At 44.0% G+C, this 19574-nt stretch overlaps 1 protein-coding gene across 2 annotated transcripts in view; it reads left to right on the top strand.

Annotated features, from left to right (window-relative positions):
• HNF4G (hepatocyte nuclear factor 4 gamma) overlaps nucleotides 1–19574 on the top strand; it is a 166562-nt gene that overhangs the window by 82526 nt on the left and 64462 nt on the right. The window contains exon 1 of one of the 2 annotated variants that reach the window (XM_068234832.1): nucleotides 17307–17421. The exons of the other annotated variant lie outside the window; for it this stretch is intronic. Within the exon in view, the coding sequence (XP_068090933.1) occupies nucleotides 17307–17421 (115 nt within the window). Of the gene's footprint in view, nucleotides 1–17306; nucleotides 17422–19574 lie in introns of those variants that run through there. 2 annotated transcript variants of the gene reach the window in all.

Consider the following 19574-nt stretch of genomic DNA (forward strand, 5'->3'; position numbering starts at 1 on the left):
TCTGAGCGATGGGAGGATGAAGGAAGGTGCAGCAGCCGGGCGGGTGGATGAGTGAGGGTTTATACATACATAATCTTCTGTAGCAGCTGGCGGTAGAGGCTTCCGTCTTCTTCCTCGTCATTTGACTACATGACGCATCATGTGACTAGTCGCATGACGCGCTGCGTAGTCACAGGGGAAGAAGAGGAAGCCTCTACCGCAAGCTGCTACTGAAGATTAGGTATGTATTGCTGAGTGAAAACGGTTTAGATCAATCATTGATCAGATGCGTTTTCACTACGTGTTCTGGGCTGCGGACAGAGCCATCCAGATCTGGTGAAGCGGAGACCGGATCCGCTCACCGGATCCTTATTGGCTGATACGCTAATGTGAACTGGGCCTAATCTGTTACAAAAGAGAGCATGTTTATTTAAAGGGCATCTGTAACAAGAGGGATATGGGGGCTGCCATATTTCTTTCCATTTAACCAATATCAATTGCCTGAAATCCTGCTGATCTATTTGGCTGCAGTAGTGTCTGGATAAAACCAGAAACAAGCATGTGGCTAATCTTGTCAGGTCTGACAATAATGTTAGAAACACCTGATATGCTGCATCCTTGTTCAGGGTCTATGGCTAAGGGCCTGTTTCCACTTATGCAGTGCGAATCGCCGTAGTAAAAATGTGCATGCGGATGCGAGTTTCGCATGCGGGTGTATGCGAATTTTCGTGCGAATTCTCATGAAAATTCGCATGAATGACGCTGTATGCGAATTTAACCATGGCAGTGCCGGTGTGCATTTCCATTGATTTCCATGCGAATTCACATGCGAATTCGCATGAAAATTCGCATACCAAAGCCGCAGGCGATTTACCTATTGAATACATTAGCGGCGATTCTCATGCATTCCACACGCAGGTGAATTCTGAGGGCTCTGCCGTGCAGAAAAATCCTGCACAGAAAAACGCTCAGGAAAACTGGCAAGTGGAAACAGGCCTATCCACTTGTATTGGCTGTGCGAATCTGCATGCAGGAAACGCATGCAGATTCGCGATAGTGGAAACGGGCCCTAAAAGTATTTGAGGCAGAGGATAAGCAGGATGCTTGGTAACTGGTATTACTTAAAAGGAAATAACTATGGCAGCCTCCATATAGCTCTCGCTTCAGTTGTCCTTTAATGATCATATTTATGCAGCAGCGTATGTTTTGTTCACATCTTTGTCTTGACAGCAGAAATAATAATAATAATAATAATAGTTACAACCTCCTGTATTATTAGTCCGATAATTAGCACTCACATATTATTATTCTCTTTGGCGCTCTTATTCTGGAGCTTATGGCCCATTGTCATGCAGTAAATACATCAAAATAGTGTTACCGATTTTAAACAGCTGATCTGAGAAAAACATAAGGTTTGCTTAAATCAAATTACATTTGAATAAGAGCAAATTCTTTATATTTCACGTTATTTCATGGGCAGAAGCTTACATTCTGCATACATGCGGTGAAGGGGGAGATTTAATTCCCACGCATACAGTTTAACAGCGGTAACCTTGAATTTCTGAGCACGGTATGGGCTTGTTTTCAGCTTTAAACTGATTCCTTGATATGATTAGATCTAATAAAGAGTAGAACAAGTTTAATAGTCCTATAGATAAGATACTCAAGAGTGTTATCTGTAAAGGTTGATAAGTGTTTGCTTTATTAAGTGTACAATATCACAAAGCAATTTGCATGGAAGCAAGTTGCAAAAGGAGAGCTCAAGTTTTTGTTTTTTTAAGGGCTGGTGCACACCAAGGACGCTTCTGACTGCTTTTAAAAATGCTAGTGCTTTGAAAAGCGCTTGACTAATGTATTTGAATGAGATGGATCACAGCAGAGAGACGTGATTTTTTTCCCAAACGCAAACACGGGTCCTGCAGCATTTCTGCTGATTTCTGAGGTGATTCAGCCTCAATGTTAAGTATAGGAAAGTGGAACATCGCTTTGAAAAGTGCTAGATCAAAACGATTTTTTAAGCGTTTTTGTGACAAATCCAGCGGCGCCCGGATACCTTGCACTTTAGGAGTATAGGCACTACTGTTGCCCTAAGGAAGCAGCTCTTGCCATGGAACGCGTTGTCTTGTGCACCAATAAAATCAAATTTTCTTTTAACTATATACCTCCACTTGTATACTTCCCGTAATGGGACACCTATAAGGTAGGACCACACCTTTTTATCTGTATTGTTGCTTCTACCATATAGTGTGTAATTTATACTACTTTCCTACTGGGCGCCTCCAAACCCTCCCTAAAAAAAACAGTACACTGGCAGCTGTACTGTACATAAAAAAATGCTACACAAAAATGCTCCAAGAACGCACCAGGTATAAATCATTTGTGACTACGCTAGCGCTTTTTGGTGTGCACTGGCCCTAAGGACTCGTTCACACTAGAGGAGCTTTTTCATTTTTTCAAGCGCTGACGATTTTTCAAAATCGCCCTGAAAGCGCTTTCACCATGCTTTCTTATGCGCTAGTTCAGATTGGGGCATTCCGTTCGCTTTCCGATCTGAAAAGCGATGCATGGACCATTTTCGGGGCGATTCTGCCTCAATGGAAGGTATAGGAAAAATTTTTCATTTTGTGCAGCGATTGCGTTCGCATTTTTAAGAATAGATACATTGTATTTATTGTTTTCTGGGTCAAAGTGTTCACTTCCTGACTTGCATCAGGGAGTGAATTAAAAAAAACGCTCCGGAAAAGCTCTCAGAAAAGCGCTTTTAACAAAAATGCACCGTCCACCCAATCGGCGGGAATCGCAAAGAAGAAAAAAAATCATGTCAAAAAACATCCAAGCCGAACGCTAATGCAATTGGAACACATTGTGAACAAGGCCTAAGAGTTGGCTGAACATCATGCCTGAACATTGAATTAATCTCTGGTGAAAACAATATGTACACTGTTGGTGCAAAACTCCTTCTAAAAATCAGGGCAGTGTGACTGGCATGCAATCCTCTGCTTGCAATGACCTAAAAAGACAATGCCGTCTGAATATTCTGGTTTTCCTCCACAACATTAGGTGTATTTTTTATCTGGGTCAGTGTCTTAGAAGTAACAAAGCAAAGGTGCATACTCAGCTTTGATGGATTGAGCGACATCTCTGAGCTGGGCTGCACACACGCATGTCAGCTGTGTTGCTATGGGGGGACGACGACAGAGGGCATGTGTGTGACGTCACACGGCGGGTGAGGGAGGGGTGCGAACAATGGGATTGACACCAGATTTGAGGGCCCTTTTGCACTGTGGTGGTGCGGCAAGTTGCCACACTTCTACTGCAGGGCAATTAAAACCTGTGGGGAAAATCACATTACCTGCATCGCGGTGCAGTGCGACGGGAGTCCTAAATCTGACGCACATCCAAAATAATGTTACCGCGTGTACCTGCGTCAATCTGCGTCAGACTGGAAGTCATGTAAGTCTATGGCAACGCGTGTCAGTGTGAATACACGCCGCAGGTTTTCCATTTCGCACATGCGCGGAAGCTTATTCTTTGCAGTACGCTTTCGCGCATATCATCACTTGGCCAGGAGAAAGTGAGCGTCACTTCCTGCTTGGCCAGATACCAACAGGGAATACCACTTAGTTATGCGGTATTCCCTGAAGGCCTAATTTTGGCGGTGCGGCATCTACAATGTGAAACCGGCCTGAGTAGATCTGCCAGGCGAACACAAAAATGGGTAAGGCCCAGTTTACACTGGTGTTTAATGGCAAATGGATCCGTTAAATAGTATCTGATTACCGGTCAATAGCATCCCTTTTCACTCCGTTGCCACTCAGTTGCTTCCATTCTGTTTCCCCATATTCCCCCCAGACCCCCATCCCCACAGTGGATTTTTCTCCTTAGAGTGGTCTGTTTCTTCACTAGTGTGAAGAAACATTCCGTTTTCTCATTGCCCCATTGCAGTGCTTCAAAATCCGTTTCCATTCAGCTGGGCTCAGCGGTCCAGAAAGATTGCTGCTGGAGGGAATTTGTGGTCCGTTCAGCAGATTGTGCAGAGCGGATCTGTTCGAACGGACGAATGTAAACAGATCCATAGGTTAACATTTTATCCGTTCCCATGCATTCCAATCCGTTCCCTTACGATCTAAGAATGGACCGTTTTGTAACGCTAGTGTGAACGGTCCTAAAACACATCAACAACAACAACAACAAATAACATTTGTAGAGCGCTTTTCTCCCATAGGACTCAAAAGCGCATAAGCATGGCTCAGACCATCGTGGTACAGAGGAAGAATTTTATAAGTCCGGAAACGCTAGGCTAAACAGGTGGCTTTTTCAGTCTGGATTTGAATAGCTCCAGGGATGGTGCTGTCTTTACTGGGTGTGGCAGGGAGTTCCAAAGAGTAGGGGCAGCATGACAGAAGGCTCTATCTCCAGATTTTTTGAGGTGCACTCTGGGAGTGACCATGTTTATAGAACTTGCTGATCTGAGGTTGTGAGAGGTGTGGTGCAGCTTCAGCAAGTCCTTCATGTATCCAGGGCCCAGATTGTGCAGGGATTTGAATGTCAGCAGTCCAATCTTGAAGAGTATTCTCCATTCTACTGGTAGCCAGTGCAGTGAGCGAAGGATCGGTGTAATGTGACAGTGGCGAGGCTGGTTTGTTAGCAATCTGGCAGCAGCATTCTGCACTAATTGCAGGCAACACAGGTCCTTTTTGGGGAGGCCAGCATAAAGGGCATTGCAGTAATCCAGCCGTGATGTGATGAAGGCGTGAACTAGGGTTGGAAGATCCTCTGGGGAATCAGATGTTTAATCTTTGCAATGTTCTTCAGATGAAAGTAGGAAGATTTAACTACAGATGAAATTTGGTTTCTGAAACTCAAATCCCCATCGATTAGTACGCCAAGGCTGCGCACAAGGTTGGAGCTGTTTATGTCTGAATTCCCAATCCTGATTGGTGTTGCTTTAGAGTAGAGCTGTTTTGATGGCGAGCACTGGCTTTGGACAAAGAGGACCTCAGTTTTGTCAGCAATCAGTTTCAACCAGTTATCATTCATCCATGCTTGTAGCTCAGCTAAGCAAGAGTTTATTTTTGGAGTAGTTCCACTAGGTTTGAAGGACAGGTATAGCTGTGTGTGTCATCGGTGTAGCAGTGGTACATCAGGCCATGTCGTTGGATAAGTGTACCGAGTGGCAACATGTAGATTGCAAACAGCAGAGGGGATAGGATTGATCCTTGTGGCACTCCGAATTGTAGAGGTGCAAGTTTGGGCATTATAGGTCCTAGGGATATTCTCTGTGTTCTGTCAGTCAGGAATGATCTGAACTACCGGAGGACTGATCTACTGATGCCACAGTACTCCTGCAGTCTGTTAAGCAGGATTTCATGGTCAACTGTATCAAAAGCCGCTGAGAGATCCAACAGGATTAGGATGGAACATTCCCCTCTGTCCCTTGCCATGAGCAGATCGTTGGGGACTTGCATGAGGGCTGTTTCACAGCTGTGGTGTTTCTTAAAGCCAGATTGTAGAGGGTCCAGGATGTTGTTTAATGACAGCCTGGTTTCAAGTAGCATATAGACAGCCTTTTCAATAACTTTACCTAAGAAGGGGAAGTTGGAGACAGGTCTGTAGCTGCTCATTGCATCTGGATTCATGGAAGGTTTTTTAAGAAGGAGCTTGATGATTCCTTCTTTTAAATAGGTAGGAAACCTCCCTGCTTGCAGAGAGCAATTTACTACTATTTTGTGAAATGCTAGACCAAGCAGGTCAGGGCATTTCAGCATATGTTTAGTTGGTCCAGGGTCCAGTTTGCAGGTTGTCTGGCGGAGGCGACGGAGGATGTCTGAGATCTCTTCCTCACTAATACTTTGAAGTCAGTCCAGGGTGTTAGGTTGTTTTTGCAGCTATTTCCAGGAGTTGCATGAGTCTTGGGTGCTGTGGACTGAATGAGAGACCGAATAGAGGATACTTTGTCAGCAAAGTAGCAAGCAAATTTCTCACATAGCTCCTTTGAGGGAGTTATAGTAGGCTTTAGGCAGGATGGGTTACATAGTCTATCAACTGTGCGGAATAGTTGGGCTGGTCTGTTGGCGGCCTTTGCGATCTCCTGTGATAGGTAGGAGGATTTTTTCTTGGTGATCGCATTTTGGTATCTTTCCAGGTGAGAGACAAGGGTGTGTTTATCTTCTGAATTCTGAGATTTTCGACACTTCCTTTCTAGTCTGCGCACTTCTTTCTTTAGGTCCTTTAGTGAGCTGTCAAACCACTGTGCATGGTGAAGTGGTGTAGACCGTTTAATGCGAACTGGAGCAAAGGCGTCATAGGCAGATGATCAAAATACATTATTTGGCTCATCCTTATTAAAATGATAGCATACATACCACATTTCATCACTAGTTGGGCATGTAGCACACCATTATCACCAACCTGTGCGCCTGTGGTGACTGGATGCGATTGCTATGGAGCACAGTTTACAGACCTCAATGCTGTACAGACAATGCTAGGCATCAGCATAGCAATGCATCTATACTGCGTTAGGACCTCAAACCATCGCCCTAGCGATCACATCCGACTGCTACAGGTGGAAGCTATTGTAGGTGTCTATAAATCTTAGGCCAAGCATAGTTGACACAAGAGGCTAATTAGTTAGCTAGGGGTTAAAAGTTAACAACAAGGGGAAAAATCACTTTATTATTAATGGGACACTGTCACTTTAAACTTTTTAAAAAAACTTTCAATAAATGATGATTGCTGCTATATAGAGTAATCATTCACTTTTAAACTGGTGCAGATATGTGCATGCTTGGTAACAACAGGGGCGTGCATATGTAGGAGCGTGTGCGCGCATGCACACGAGCGTGCAGTAGCGGGATTAGGTGCAGGACATGACTCTCACATCCTGAAATCTTTATGGAGACAAATTAGAATCTCAGAGTCACGTCCAAAAACAGGAAGTGGTTAAAATGAAAGTTCAGAATATTATCTCAAATATTATCCAGAGACAGTAGAGACAGGAGTTGAGGTTATGATGATCTTCTCTGAATTTATATGCATTATAGGTAGGTGAGCACAAAGAGATGGAAGTCCCATTTCCCATTTTCCTCATAACAGGAGGAAACAGGATGACATGAAGGCACAAACAAAAGGCGGAGAATTGGGAACTCAAGATCCTAATGTAGGGAAGACAGGAGGTGAGAGAACAGGAGCTGAGAAATAGAATAGGGCATCCTTAGTACAGAAGCGACACAGTAAGCCAAATGAGCATATTAATTATTAATTAAATGTAATAGCTCTGGCTTCCAGATACTGTGTCAATTAGAATTTGTTGTAATTCCTCAGCAGGTCAAGGAAGGTGAAAGCTCGCTATGTCCTCTTCCCAAAAGGAATATGTAACCAAATCAAACGAATAGTTAGTAGTAGTATCAAGTGTTAGTCAAGGCTAGTTAACATGGGCTTGTTTCACAAAATAATGTTCTTAACTGGTTTTCACCTTGTCTGTATAAAATGTACCCAAGAAGCTAATAAAAAATGCTAAAAATAAAATGTAGGAAAGTAACATTGCTTTACACTTCACCACTAAGGGGATTTAACCCTTATGGACTAGAGCAATTTTAACACTTCAGCGCTCCTCCCATTCATTCACCAGTAACTTTATCACTACTTATCACACCTAAATGATACCTTTTTTGTCACAAATTGAGCTTTCTTTGGGTATTATATTTTGCTAAGAATCATTTTATTTTAGATGCATTTTATTGGGAATAATAATAATAAAAAATAGAAACAAAAATCATTAATCCTCAGTTTTTAGCCATTACAGTTTTTAAAATAAAATGTGCCACTGTAGATAAAACCCACACATTGTATTTGGCCATTTATCTCGGTTTTTACCACATTTAAATTAAGTCCATAGAACAACATATGGTGACAATATTTTATTTGAAAATAATGGTGTATTTTTTTCATATTGCATTTTTGGTTTTCTCAATGTACTCTATCAATAATTACAAGCCCTTATTTGCAAAAAATAACAATAATACACTCCCATGACATACATATACAAAATGCTAAGTCCCTTAACGTAAGAATTTATGCATTCTTTTTTTTTTTAGAGAGGCAAAGACGAGACAGAGGATACACAATTCAAGAGAAATATTTTGTCAATCAACCACCATAACAGTTTTTAATCAGGATGATACCATTTATTGGCTGACTTAAAATAAAAAGAATAAGAGTAAGTTTTCAGCTTATCAGCCTTCTTCAGACTCAATTCCTGTATGATGACAAGCTGTTAGGTGAGACAGCTATACATGCAACATGAAAAGGGGATACATACCGGTATATTGTTTTGCAAACATAAATAAATGTCATTAAGATGCCTTAATTGCGACAGAACATCCAAATAGGGTCTTGGGAGGATGTTAGCTGATTTATGACAAATAGATAAGACCCTTTGTTTACTCATTCCCCACATAACTGAGACTCAAGCTGCCACAGGGCTTGTACATTTTGAGTTCAAAAGTTAACTTCAAGCAGAATGGATGCAATATTTGTCTAGGCTGAACAAAATATGGCATTAAATACCATCTCTCTCATGATAGTATAAGAAATTGCTATACTTCAAACCTCTATCTACAAATTTGAACCAATGTATAAATGTTGATTCTGCTATCAGTCTTTCTTTCTGTGATTAAAGCTGGCCATACACTAGGCCGATTCCCCGCCGATCGACAGCAGATTCGATCACTGGGAATGAATCTGCTGTCACATCGTTCACGCTACACGCTAAATTTCGATCTATTCCGTCCCGAAATAGATCGATCCCGTCGATCGCTCCGTGCAGGAAATTACCGTCGATCGCCCGCGGGTAGGGAGCGCGTCGCTAGCGGCGTTCGAGTGCCCGACGACCGACGCAATAGAGTGGCAATAGATTACCTGCTCCGCCGGCGCGACTCACCCCAGTCACCACTGCTCCGTCTCCGCTCTGGTCTGGTCTCCGGGTCCAGCATGCTTCACTTCTTCTAGCTCGGCAGGAAGTTTAAACAGTAGAGTGCGCTCTACTGTTTAAACTTCCTGCCAGGCAGGAAGAGGTGAAGCATGCTGGACCTGGAGACCAGACCAGAGCGGAGAAGACAGCGGAGACCTGGGGACTGGAGTCGCACCAGCGGAGCAGGTAATGTATGCGGCCATGCGGGCGGGGGGAGCGGTGGCAGCACCACCACCACAGATTGTGAACGGTTTCAGGCTGAAATCGGTTCACAATCTGTTTACAGTAAAGGCAGCCATACGATCCCTCTCTGATCAGATTCGATCAGAGAGAGATCTATCTGGTGGTCGAATCTGATGGCAAATCGACCAGTGTATGGCTACCTTAAGAGCCACCATTCAGGGCAGTAAACAAAAGATCATTTAAGCTGTGTCCATGGGATCGAAAGTGTGTAGGGATTGGTAAATCAGATTTGGTAATAGTGTATCTGTGCGTGTTCATACATTTACACAGTTTGTCCAGTTTATGTCATGTAAATTATTTGGGGCATTTTGCACACATGATCACATATACCAGATTAGAAGAACCACAGGAAAAGGTGCCTGATGATACAATACTGTACTACTTCTGATTGAAACAACAGCATGCGATAAAAGGCATTTTTGTCCAGTCTAGCCACTCTGAAAACTGTACTCCCATTTCTGTGTCTGGAATAGAAGAAACGCTTGCAGCACAGTGGCATAGGGGTTAGCGCTCTCACCTTGCAGCACTAGGTCCCTGGTTCGAATCCCAGCCAGGTCAACATCTACAAGGAGTTTGTATGTTCTCCACGTGTCTGCGTGAGTTTCCTCGGTGCTTTCCTCCCACATCCCAAAAAAACATACAGATAAGTTAATTGGCTTCCCCCTAAATTGGCCCTAGACTATGATAGTTGCACTACATGATGCATACAAAGACATATGACAATGGTAGGGACTAGATTGTGAGCCTCTTTGAGGGACAGTTAGTGACAAGACAATGTACTCTTTACAGCACTGCGTAATATGTCAGCGCTATATAAATACGTAAATAAATAAATAAAATAAATAGACAACCCCTTGGAACCCGTGGGGGAGCTCTCTCCTTGCTGGTATGCTGCTTCTCCTGATAGATGTCTTCTTCATCTGCATATATATTTAAAAAGATTCCAATGCGCATTCTACTGGGTAAACTTGACATGGTGTAATACTTTAATGCTGGGAATACACATCGAGGTTTTTCTGCAGATTTACTGGTCAAATGATATTCCGATTGTTTTCCATTCACTTCTATAAGAAAATCAATCAAAAAAACAATCAAAATTATATCGGACCTGTCAAATATTATCCATCGAGCCATCTATCTGCCCAAAAAACTCATGGTTTATTCCCAACATTAGACAAAGTCATTCACTCCACCGGGTGCAGAGTGCAACACGTGTCAAATTCTGTACTCTCAATACACACCCCTAACTGTTTAAACCATCTTCCCCAGATGATTTTAAGGTTTTTGTGCTTTGGAATATTATCTGTGGATTAAAGATTAAGGACTCTTTCACATTAGACAACGCATGCAGGAGCCATTCTCCTGCACGTGTTGAATGGCCTGCGGCGTATCGTCAGTATGCTGCAGTGTAACACAATCAGCGGCGGTAGCTATTAATTGAACCCGATGGGAAAATGCCGGCTCCCGGTGGTTCAACTCTACCGGGTGCGTTGAACCGCAACTCACTGAAATGCAGCATCGGATGTGAAAAGTAAATTTAAAAATTTTTTCTTGGTTAGCGCAAAGTTTGGACTAGTGTGAAAGAGCCCTAAGAAGTTTCCAAGCATCTTTGTTACGGTTGGAATAATTAATTGCAGAGATAGACCCACCTGCTTTCTAAGGTGGCTTTAATCTGTTGGAATTAGGGGTGTGTAGTGAGAGTGCAGAGTTTGACACACATGTTACATCAAGCACCCGGTGGAGTGATTGACTTTGTTGTACATTATTACACGATTTCAAGGTTATTTTAATGCAGATCACCTAGTGGAGTGTAGTGATGGGCGAACACCTGGATGTTCGGGTTCGGGAAAGTTCGCCGAACATGGCCGAGATGTTCGGCATGTTCGGGCCGAACCCCGAACTTCCCGAACATCCTGCTTTTGGGGGCCCTATGGGGTCGCAGGCATAAGGGGGGAGCATGCCCCGATCGCGGGGGGGTCGGAAATTCCCCCCACCCCCTCCGCTAGCGCTCCCCCCTCTGCCCGCTTCCCCATACAAAAGTTTAAGCAAAGTACCTGTAATAGTGGATGGCCTGGCAGTGGCACTGTGGAGTGAGGAGGAGGAGTCCGGAGAGTGACGCGTTGAGGGAGGCCGGGCAGCGGGCGGTTCAGCGGTAGTACCCTTGTGGTACTTCCGCCCTTTCTCTGACCTCACGCTCGCTGCCCGGCCTCCCTCAACGCGTCACTCTCCGGACTCCTCCTCCTCACTCCACAGTGCCACTGCCAGGTCATCCACTATTACAGGTACTTTGCTTAAACTTTTGTATGGGGAAGCGGGCAGAGGGGGGAGCGCTAGCGGAGGGGGTGGGGGGAATTTCCGACCCCCCCCCGAGATCGGGGCATGCTCCCCCCTTATGCCTGTGACCCCATAGGGGGGCCGTATTCGGCCGAACAGGGCCCTGTTCGGCCGAACAGGGGCCCTGTTCGGCCAGGTTCGGCCAGGAATTGAGCCGTTCGGACGAACGCGAACAGTTCGGCCGAACACCACCAGGTGTTCGGCCGAACTCGAACATCACCCGAACAGGGTGATGTTCTGCAGAACCCTGAACAGTGGCGAACACTGTTCGCCCAACACTAGTGGAGTGCACAGTGAGTCATGGAAATCTTGTCTACTGTAGATACTTGATGCAGCAATCTCACAAACTTCTTTATTTGGAGATGTTAAGACTTCTAGTATAACAATATCAGTGGTAGTAGCACTTGGAGGTGCAGCAAGGCAAACACATGTCAGGATATCAAAGAAACAAAAGAGGATTGAGGAGAAAAGAAGCACTTCTTTGTGTTTAAATACATGTGATAGTGTGCTTCACACTATCATTAAGCCGCTCACCTGATGACGAGGTGACTGATAATGTGAAATGTCACTTGTTAGCATGTAAAGCTTTAGCGCATAATGCGCTCAGTAAATCCGGCAGGATAAGCCGCGCTCTGGTCACCACTCTGGATACCGCTTACCACCTCCCCCAAGGTGCTGTGAGGCTTAATCTGAATACCCACGGGCAGATACAACCAGATGAATTGGGGATCTCTTTCACCGAACAATCGTTTCCCCGATTCATCTGGCCAAATCTGCCAGTGAGCGATCCTCAATGACTCAATCAGACATGTTGTTCATTCAAAAATGAACGATCGCTGTGGGTGGCGTACATTGTTGAACATCGTGTAGCTAATTTTTGCTTATTGATATTGTGCAATATCACAAGAAACATCAAATGTCATGCAAAAAAGTGGATATGGGCCTTTAGATTGTCTGCAATGGTTTGGTTAATCCATCCATATAACAGAACAACTAAGGCTCCAGAAGGTATGCATGAGTTCTGCTGAAGTTTACAAAACAATGAATGACTCGCTATAACATCTTCTTAAATATAATGTAAAATGTTTCCTGCTCCCTTTCATATCTTCCTGTCATTCCTTCCCATCATTAGTCTTCGTCCTGTTGTTGTGTCAGTTTGCTCTATGCATGTCTTCTTTGAGTGTTCATGTAGACTTTTCTTTTCTTTTTATACAGTGTTTTTTTTTATATCTATATACCCTTTTTAAAAAGTAAAATAACAATTGTCGGGCCATTGGGACCATTGGCTATTTTCCTCTCAGGAGCCTATAGCGCAAAAATACAAAAAACTAAAGTCTATAGGTTCCTAAAAAGGAAAATCTGATCCCAATGGCCAAACAAGTCTTTTTATTTGTTTTTACTTTTTAAGAAGAGGATATGCATATGAGGAAAACAGCACATATAAAAGTAAAGTCTGCATGAATACTCAAAGAAGACATGAGTAGAGCAAATATGTAGAGGTGTACAGAGGCGCCAAAAGAGTAAAATACGCTAAAATCATCTAAAATCGTTCGGGATGCGGTGGTGGACCAGACACTCCAAACAGACACGATGCTGTCGATATATTAAACAGAATTTATTCACATACTCCTAGTAGTAACTGGCAACGCGTTTCACGGGCACAATCCCGCTTCATCAGGCAATAAAACAACAGGAGTGTAAGGAAACGCGGAAAGGCCGCCGTCTCTCGAAGTGAGGTGGCTGTTTCCGCGTCCAGCATGGCGTCACAACGCGGAAAAAACGCCGCATGCCGCATAGGCAGTGCGGCGGAATCCGCATTGGTAACGGCGGAATCCGCATCAGAGGCGGCCCCCGCACTAGATACATTGCATGACAGTACTGGTGTGGCTGGGACTGATAGTCCACCAAGATTCAGACTTACACGCGCGCGAGCACAGAGGCAGAGTTTGAATAGCAGTTAGAAGGGAGTCGGCTGACCAGCCGGGTCAGCTGACAAATTCCACTGCTCCCATTGGACCAGCAATTAGGGAGGTCCTGGAAAGGTCCTAGAGTATATATACTGCTGGTTGTTCACTTGCTCTTTGTCTGGCGTGCGATCACATACGTGGGAGCACCCAGATCCGTAGTCAGATCCGTTAGTGTGCCGGGACCAGCTGGAGCTGTAATCCTACACTAAGCTAGATTCTGTTGATAGCTTAAAGTACTAGTTTGATTGTGATTATCTGTTATGACCTTTGCCTGCCTTGACTATCCTTCTGAACTCTGATCTTGTACCTCGATATTTCTGACACTCTGTTGTTGACCCCCGGCTCGTTTCTAGACTCCGCCTCAGCCTCCTGATTCTGTACCTTGATATTTCTGATACCCCGTTGCCGAACCCTGCTTGTACTTAGACTCCGCCTTTGTCTCCTGATCTTGTACATTATCTGTCTGTGTGTGTACGACCTGGCTTGTCCGACCTCGAGAACCGACCTTACCGTTAGAGGCGGTTCCTCGCTCTGTTAGCGACCCTTCCTCCTGAGGGTCACTTCCAGACATCCTTCCTACTGTCAGTCTGACTCCTCCCGTCTTGGAGAGCTCAGGTCTGCGGAAGGAATCTGTGCAGTACTCCTTGCTGCACTGAGGCCTAATCCTCAAAGTGTTACTGTTACACCAAACACTACACTCTACTCAGGTGAACAGAGGTTAGCTAGTATATCGGATTATCGGTGAGACTGCAGATCACTTATAATCTGGTATATATCTGTATTCCCAGTGATACTGCAGATCACCGGTAATCAGATACTCTCTGTGCTCACCGATCGTTACAAGGAGTAACACACAGCTAGGGGTCCAGACTATGCTTGGCACCTCTGTGACAGAGGTGCCAAGCATAGTCTGGACCCCTAGCTGTGTGTTACTCCTGTTGTTTTATTGCCTGATGAAGCGGAATTGTGCCCGTGAAACGCGTTGCCAGTTACTACTAGGAGTATGTGAATAAATTCCGTTTAATATATCGACAGCATCGTGTCTGTTTGGAGTGTCTGGTCCACCACCGCCTCCGGAACTATTTTAGATGATTTTAGCGTATTTTACTCTTTTGGCGCCTCTGTACACCTCTACATAGTAAGTTATCCACCCTTGGTGGAAGGGTGATACACCCTCCTTTTTCTTCTATCCACAGAGAGTGACATCTTAACCCTGAGTGGAGACAGGTCTAATCTCCCCACCTGCTTCTTCAGTGGTTGCCTATGCGGTAACCCTGGTTTGTGAGTATAAATACTTACGTTACATATTATCTCCCTTCTTCCAAAACATACTTCACCATATTGGGCTCTCGGTTTTCTGTTTTTATGAGTAGAGCAAAGTGACACAATACCAAGAAGAAGACATATGGTAAAAAGATATAAAAGGAGGCGGGAGAAATTCCAAAATCTAATATATTTAAAAGATGCTATAGCAAGTCAGTGTTCGCTCTGTGCACTTCAGCAGAACTCATGCATACCTTCTGGAGCCTATATAGGTGGGTTAAGCTGTTGCTGATGTTCTAAGCTTCACAGCACCTTGGTGGAGATGGTGAGCAGCTATCAGAGCACAAAATATCTTGTCGAATTTACTGTGCATGTTATGTGCTTGTAATGTACGGTATTCAATGGCATCACATTTAATTATCTTTGCACCTTCGTATGAGTTTTGTGTTTTGGGATTTAAAGAGAGTCTGAAGCCAAAAAAATTACTTATTTTTACTGGCCATTTAGTTACGCAATAAGATCCTAGCTGAAACACTGCATGCCCTCAGCAGAACAAGATATTTATACCCCCAAAATCCTGGGGCAAAATTCCACGACTCTCCAGGTCTTGGATTTTGCTGCCTGGGGGAGGCAGAGCTTTGCGCTGTAGCTCTGCCTCTGCTTGCATCAATCTCTGCCATGAAAGAAGACTAAGAGGGGTGGGGAGAGGCGGAGATCGGCGTAAATTAACGTGAGCAGAGGCAAAGCCACTGCGCAAAGCTCTGCCTTTACCTGGAAGGAGTCCCAAATTTTGCCCTGGGGATTTCGGGGATATAAATACATCGTTCTGCCACGGGAATGCGGCGCTTAAGCTAGGATCTTATTGCTTAACATAAATGGTATTTTTTTGGGCTTCAGACTCTCTTTAAAGGGAACCAGAGACGAAGCATATTAAAAATAGGAAAATATTTCATACATACCTGGGGCTTCCTCCAGCCCCATAAGCCTGGATCGCTCCCATGCCGCCGTCCTCCGCTACTCTATCGCTGGTACCGGGTCCTGTCACTTCCGCCGGTTGCGACCAGTTTTCAGCATGCACAGGGGCTCCCTACGTCTCTGTACACATGCGCCTGCGCAGTACGGAGGGAGCGCACTGCGCTTGCGTCGCCTGGCCGAAAAGAAGGGACCCGGTACCGGCGGACAGAGGCAGCGAAGGACGGCAGCGTGGGAGCGATCCAGGCTGATGGGGCTGGAGGAAGCCCCAGGTATGTATAAAACTGGTAGGTAGTTCGTCTCTGGGTCTCTTTAACTGTGTTAAACATTCAGATGGCAGGTCTGCTATTTTGGGGGTATGATGTGTGATTCATGTTTCAATACTACTAGCTAGTGCAACCTCAGGAAAAAAAAAACAGATACATGAAGAATCACATGCACTTGTTTGGTTACGAAGGTGTATTTTTCATGTAAATGAACTTCACTGATATGCACAGAAAAAATCGTACCATGAATATTTGCATACAAATACAAACAAAAATCACAAAAAAGCACACAAAAATTAAACTGAAAAAGACTTGAAAAATTGCAAATGCCGAATCGTGCATACATTAAATTGCTTGCCTTTTCCACAAGGGCAAGTGTTAAAGCAATCCCGAATCGAAGCTCGAGTTCAAAATAAGATAGTGATTTGAAGAGAGGGAAACCTCAGGACCCTATTAAGGCTTCCCTTAGTGGTCCAATTGCCCCCGTTGCTGAGCACAGGCCCCCCTCCACATCGGGGCCGTGCAGTTCCTCTTCATGCAGCATGTCCGTGCAGTAGCCGCGTAAGCCCACCCACTCATGCGCAGTAAAATGGAGCCCGCGACTCTGGCTTACTGCGCATATGCTGGCGGGCTCTCCCAACTACTGTGTAGCCACGATGCACAAAGAGGAGCTGCCCGGCCCCGATATGATTAGTGAAAATGTCTTATTGCTAATCTTCCGGGGGCCTCAGTGACTGGGGACCTCAGAGCACGGAGGGAAGCCTCAATAGGATCCTGAAGCATCCCTCTCTTTAGGTAAGTATCTCATTTTGTACCTGAGCTTCAGCTCAGGTATACCTTGAGGGTCCCTGTATGAAGATAATAGATGAACTCTAAAACGTTTAAGCATATATTTTTCCCTTTTTGGAGGCGCAAAGGAAATTCCACATGATGTCTGTAGATTACAAAGGTTTTGTGTAAACATGTTGAGTTTTACAGTGTGCACAATAAACTTGAGATAAGTATACATTTATTAGGCTGAACACAGATGTGTCACTACAGGGTATCCTTTAAGCTCGCCTACTAAGAAGAAAAAAAAATGACAAACAACATTATGATAAGAATATTCCGCTGAGCATTCCAAGACTATCAGAAGAATTACCTCAAAGAACCATAAAAAAAGGAGGTGAAGGTAGAAAGTAGCACGCAGAAGCATTTCTATGGCTCCACCTTTTGCACAGATTTTGTTTCAGAGAAATATCTCTCTAACAAATGTATTATAGCTGAGTACATTGCTGGAGTTTTTTGAGTCTCTGGGTTTCATTACTGGCAATGAAACTTTCCAGTTCAGTAATGGATATGGAGATGGCCAACTACAGTGACGTGTTAGACCCAACTTACACTTCCCTGGAATTTGAAAACATGCAGCTTATATACGCTGGAAGTGGTAAGTAATTATTGCCATGGACAAATACCATCAAGGTTTTTTTTTTTAAGCAGTTCAGCTAAAAAAAAAGTTATTTTTTTCAATAATACAAGTAAGCAATTTATTTTCATATATATATATATATATATATATATATATATATATATATATATATATATATATATATAGCGAAAATGTCTTCCGACGCACTGTACAGAGTATATTATCTTGTTACTAACTGTCCCTCAGAGGGGCTCGCAATCTAATCCCTATGCTAGTCATGTGTCGTGTATGTATAGTGTATGTATTGTAGTCTAGGGCCAAATTAGGTGGAAGCCAATTCATTAATCTGTATGTTTTTGGGGTGTGGGAGGAAACTGGAGTAATTGGGGGAAACCCACACAGACATGGGTGGGGGCATGCAAACTCGCAGGGCCGGGCCGAGGCAGAGGCAAGAGAGGCTCCAGCCTCAGGGCGCAGTGTAGGAGGGGGTGCACAACTCACTCAGCTATCATTCCCCTATTGTGTTTGAAGCAGAGAGAAATAAGAAAAGGGGATACATGGCAGTGACTGCAAGCCAGATAACTAGTGATTAAGGTGTTGGGGGGGGGTTGGAGGCCCTGGGGCGCCTCTTAGTCTAATAGCAATCAGTGTGTGATGGCTGGGGTGGGCGGGATGGGGGCGCACTTTGGTGTCTCAGCCTTGGGTGCTGGAGGACCTTGTCCCGGTTTTGCAAACTCGGTGCAGATAGTGCCCTGCCTGGGATATAGTTTAAATTCAGTACAGGCATAAAACAATTTTCCTAGATACATTAAAAAGGAAGATTAAATGAATCTGAGTTCATGTTGAAACCTGCATTTAGGCCTCGTTTTCAGATACAGTTACCAGCAGTGCATTATGACATCATGTCAGCTGCACCTGCGGATCTGACAGGCACTTGAAGAGAGTTGCAGTTGCTCTGTATGAGCAGCAGGGTGTTGCCTGTCCTCTGCATGTACTGTATGTTTGAGCAGGTAGCAATCGCCTACTAGATGTGAAATGCAGCGGGTTCCTGCTGCACAGAAAGGGCCCATATGCAATTTACTTTTTCTCCTAGGACAGTGATAGGCAAACTTGGCTCTCCAGCTGTTAAGGAACTACAAGTCCCACGATGCATTGCAGGAGTCTGACAGCCACAGTCATGATTCATAAAGGCAAATGCATTGTGGGACTTGTAGTTCCTTAACAGCTGGAGAGCCAAGTTTGCAGATCACTGTCCTAGGAGATCCTTTTTCATCTTTTATTTAAAGTAACTTTTCAGCACTTTGCAACTGAAACATTTCCAAAAAGTAGGTGAAAACGAGCTCTCAAAAGTATTTTGAGTATTTTCTTATATGCTGGTGGTTTAACAGGCATTTTGACAATTTTGAAAAATATCGCCTAGGAGGAAACTGAGGAAAGAAAGTTAATTGCAAATGAGCCCATTTTATTTTCTCTTTAAAATAACTTTTTAGCATTTTACAATGGAAAAGTTACCAAAAGTTGTGAAAAAGTACTGTCAAAATTATTTTGAGTATTTGTCTTGCTTGCTGGTGGTTTAAAAGCCCTTATGCAATTCACTTTTTCACCTAAGTTTTCACTGTGACTTAGATACAGGTGTGGAACTCCAAAAATTAGAATATCGTGCAAAAGTCAATTTATTTCAGTAACTCAACTTAATAGGTGAAACTATTATAGGAAATCGGAACCCTTGGCAGGTGTTTTGGATTAATTAGCTGATGAGAATCTGACAGTTTGGGCCTAGATGAACATTTGCACACTATTCTAATGGTCTAAGATTTTGATTTTGGGGTCTTCATAAACTGTAAGCCATAATCACCAAAATTATAACAAATAAAGGCTTGAAATATCTTGCTTTGCTTGTAATGAGTCTAATACATATATTAGTTTCACCTGTTAGGCTGAATTACTGTATTCTTCAGATAGTCTCTTATCCTATACTAGTAGACCCAAGCCTGTTTAAAAACAGGCTCTAGGTCTTTTTTTTACCACCACCGCCAGTTATTGCGCATGCTCATTGCACCCGCCGCACATGCCCACCGCACGCACGCAACTGCCCATCCACCTACCTCGCTTCCTGGTCCCCCCAGCTATCCGTTACTGCGCACATGCGCAGTAACAAAATAACAGGGACA

The sequence above is a fragment of the Hyperolius riggenbachi genome, chromosome 5 (genome assembly GCF_040937935.1).
Source record: "Hyperolius riggenbachi isolate aHypRig1 chromosome 5, aHypRig1.pri, whole genome shotgun sequence".
NCBI lineage: Eukaryota > Metazoa > Chordata > Amphibia > Anura > Hyperoliidae > Hyperolius > Hyperolius riggenbachi.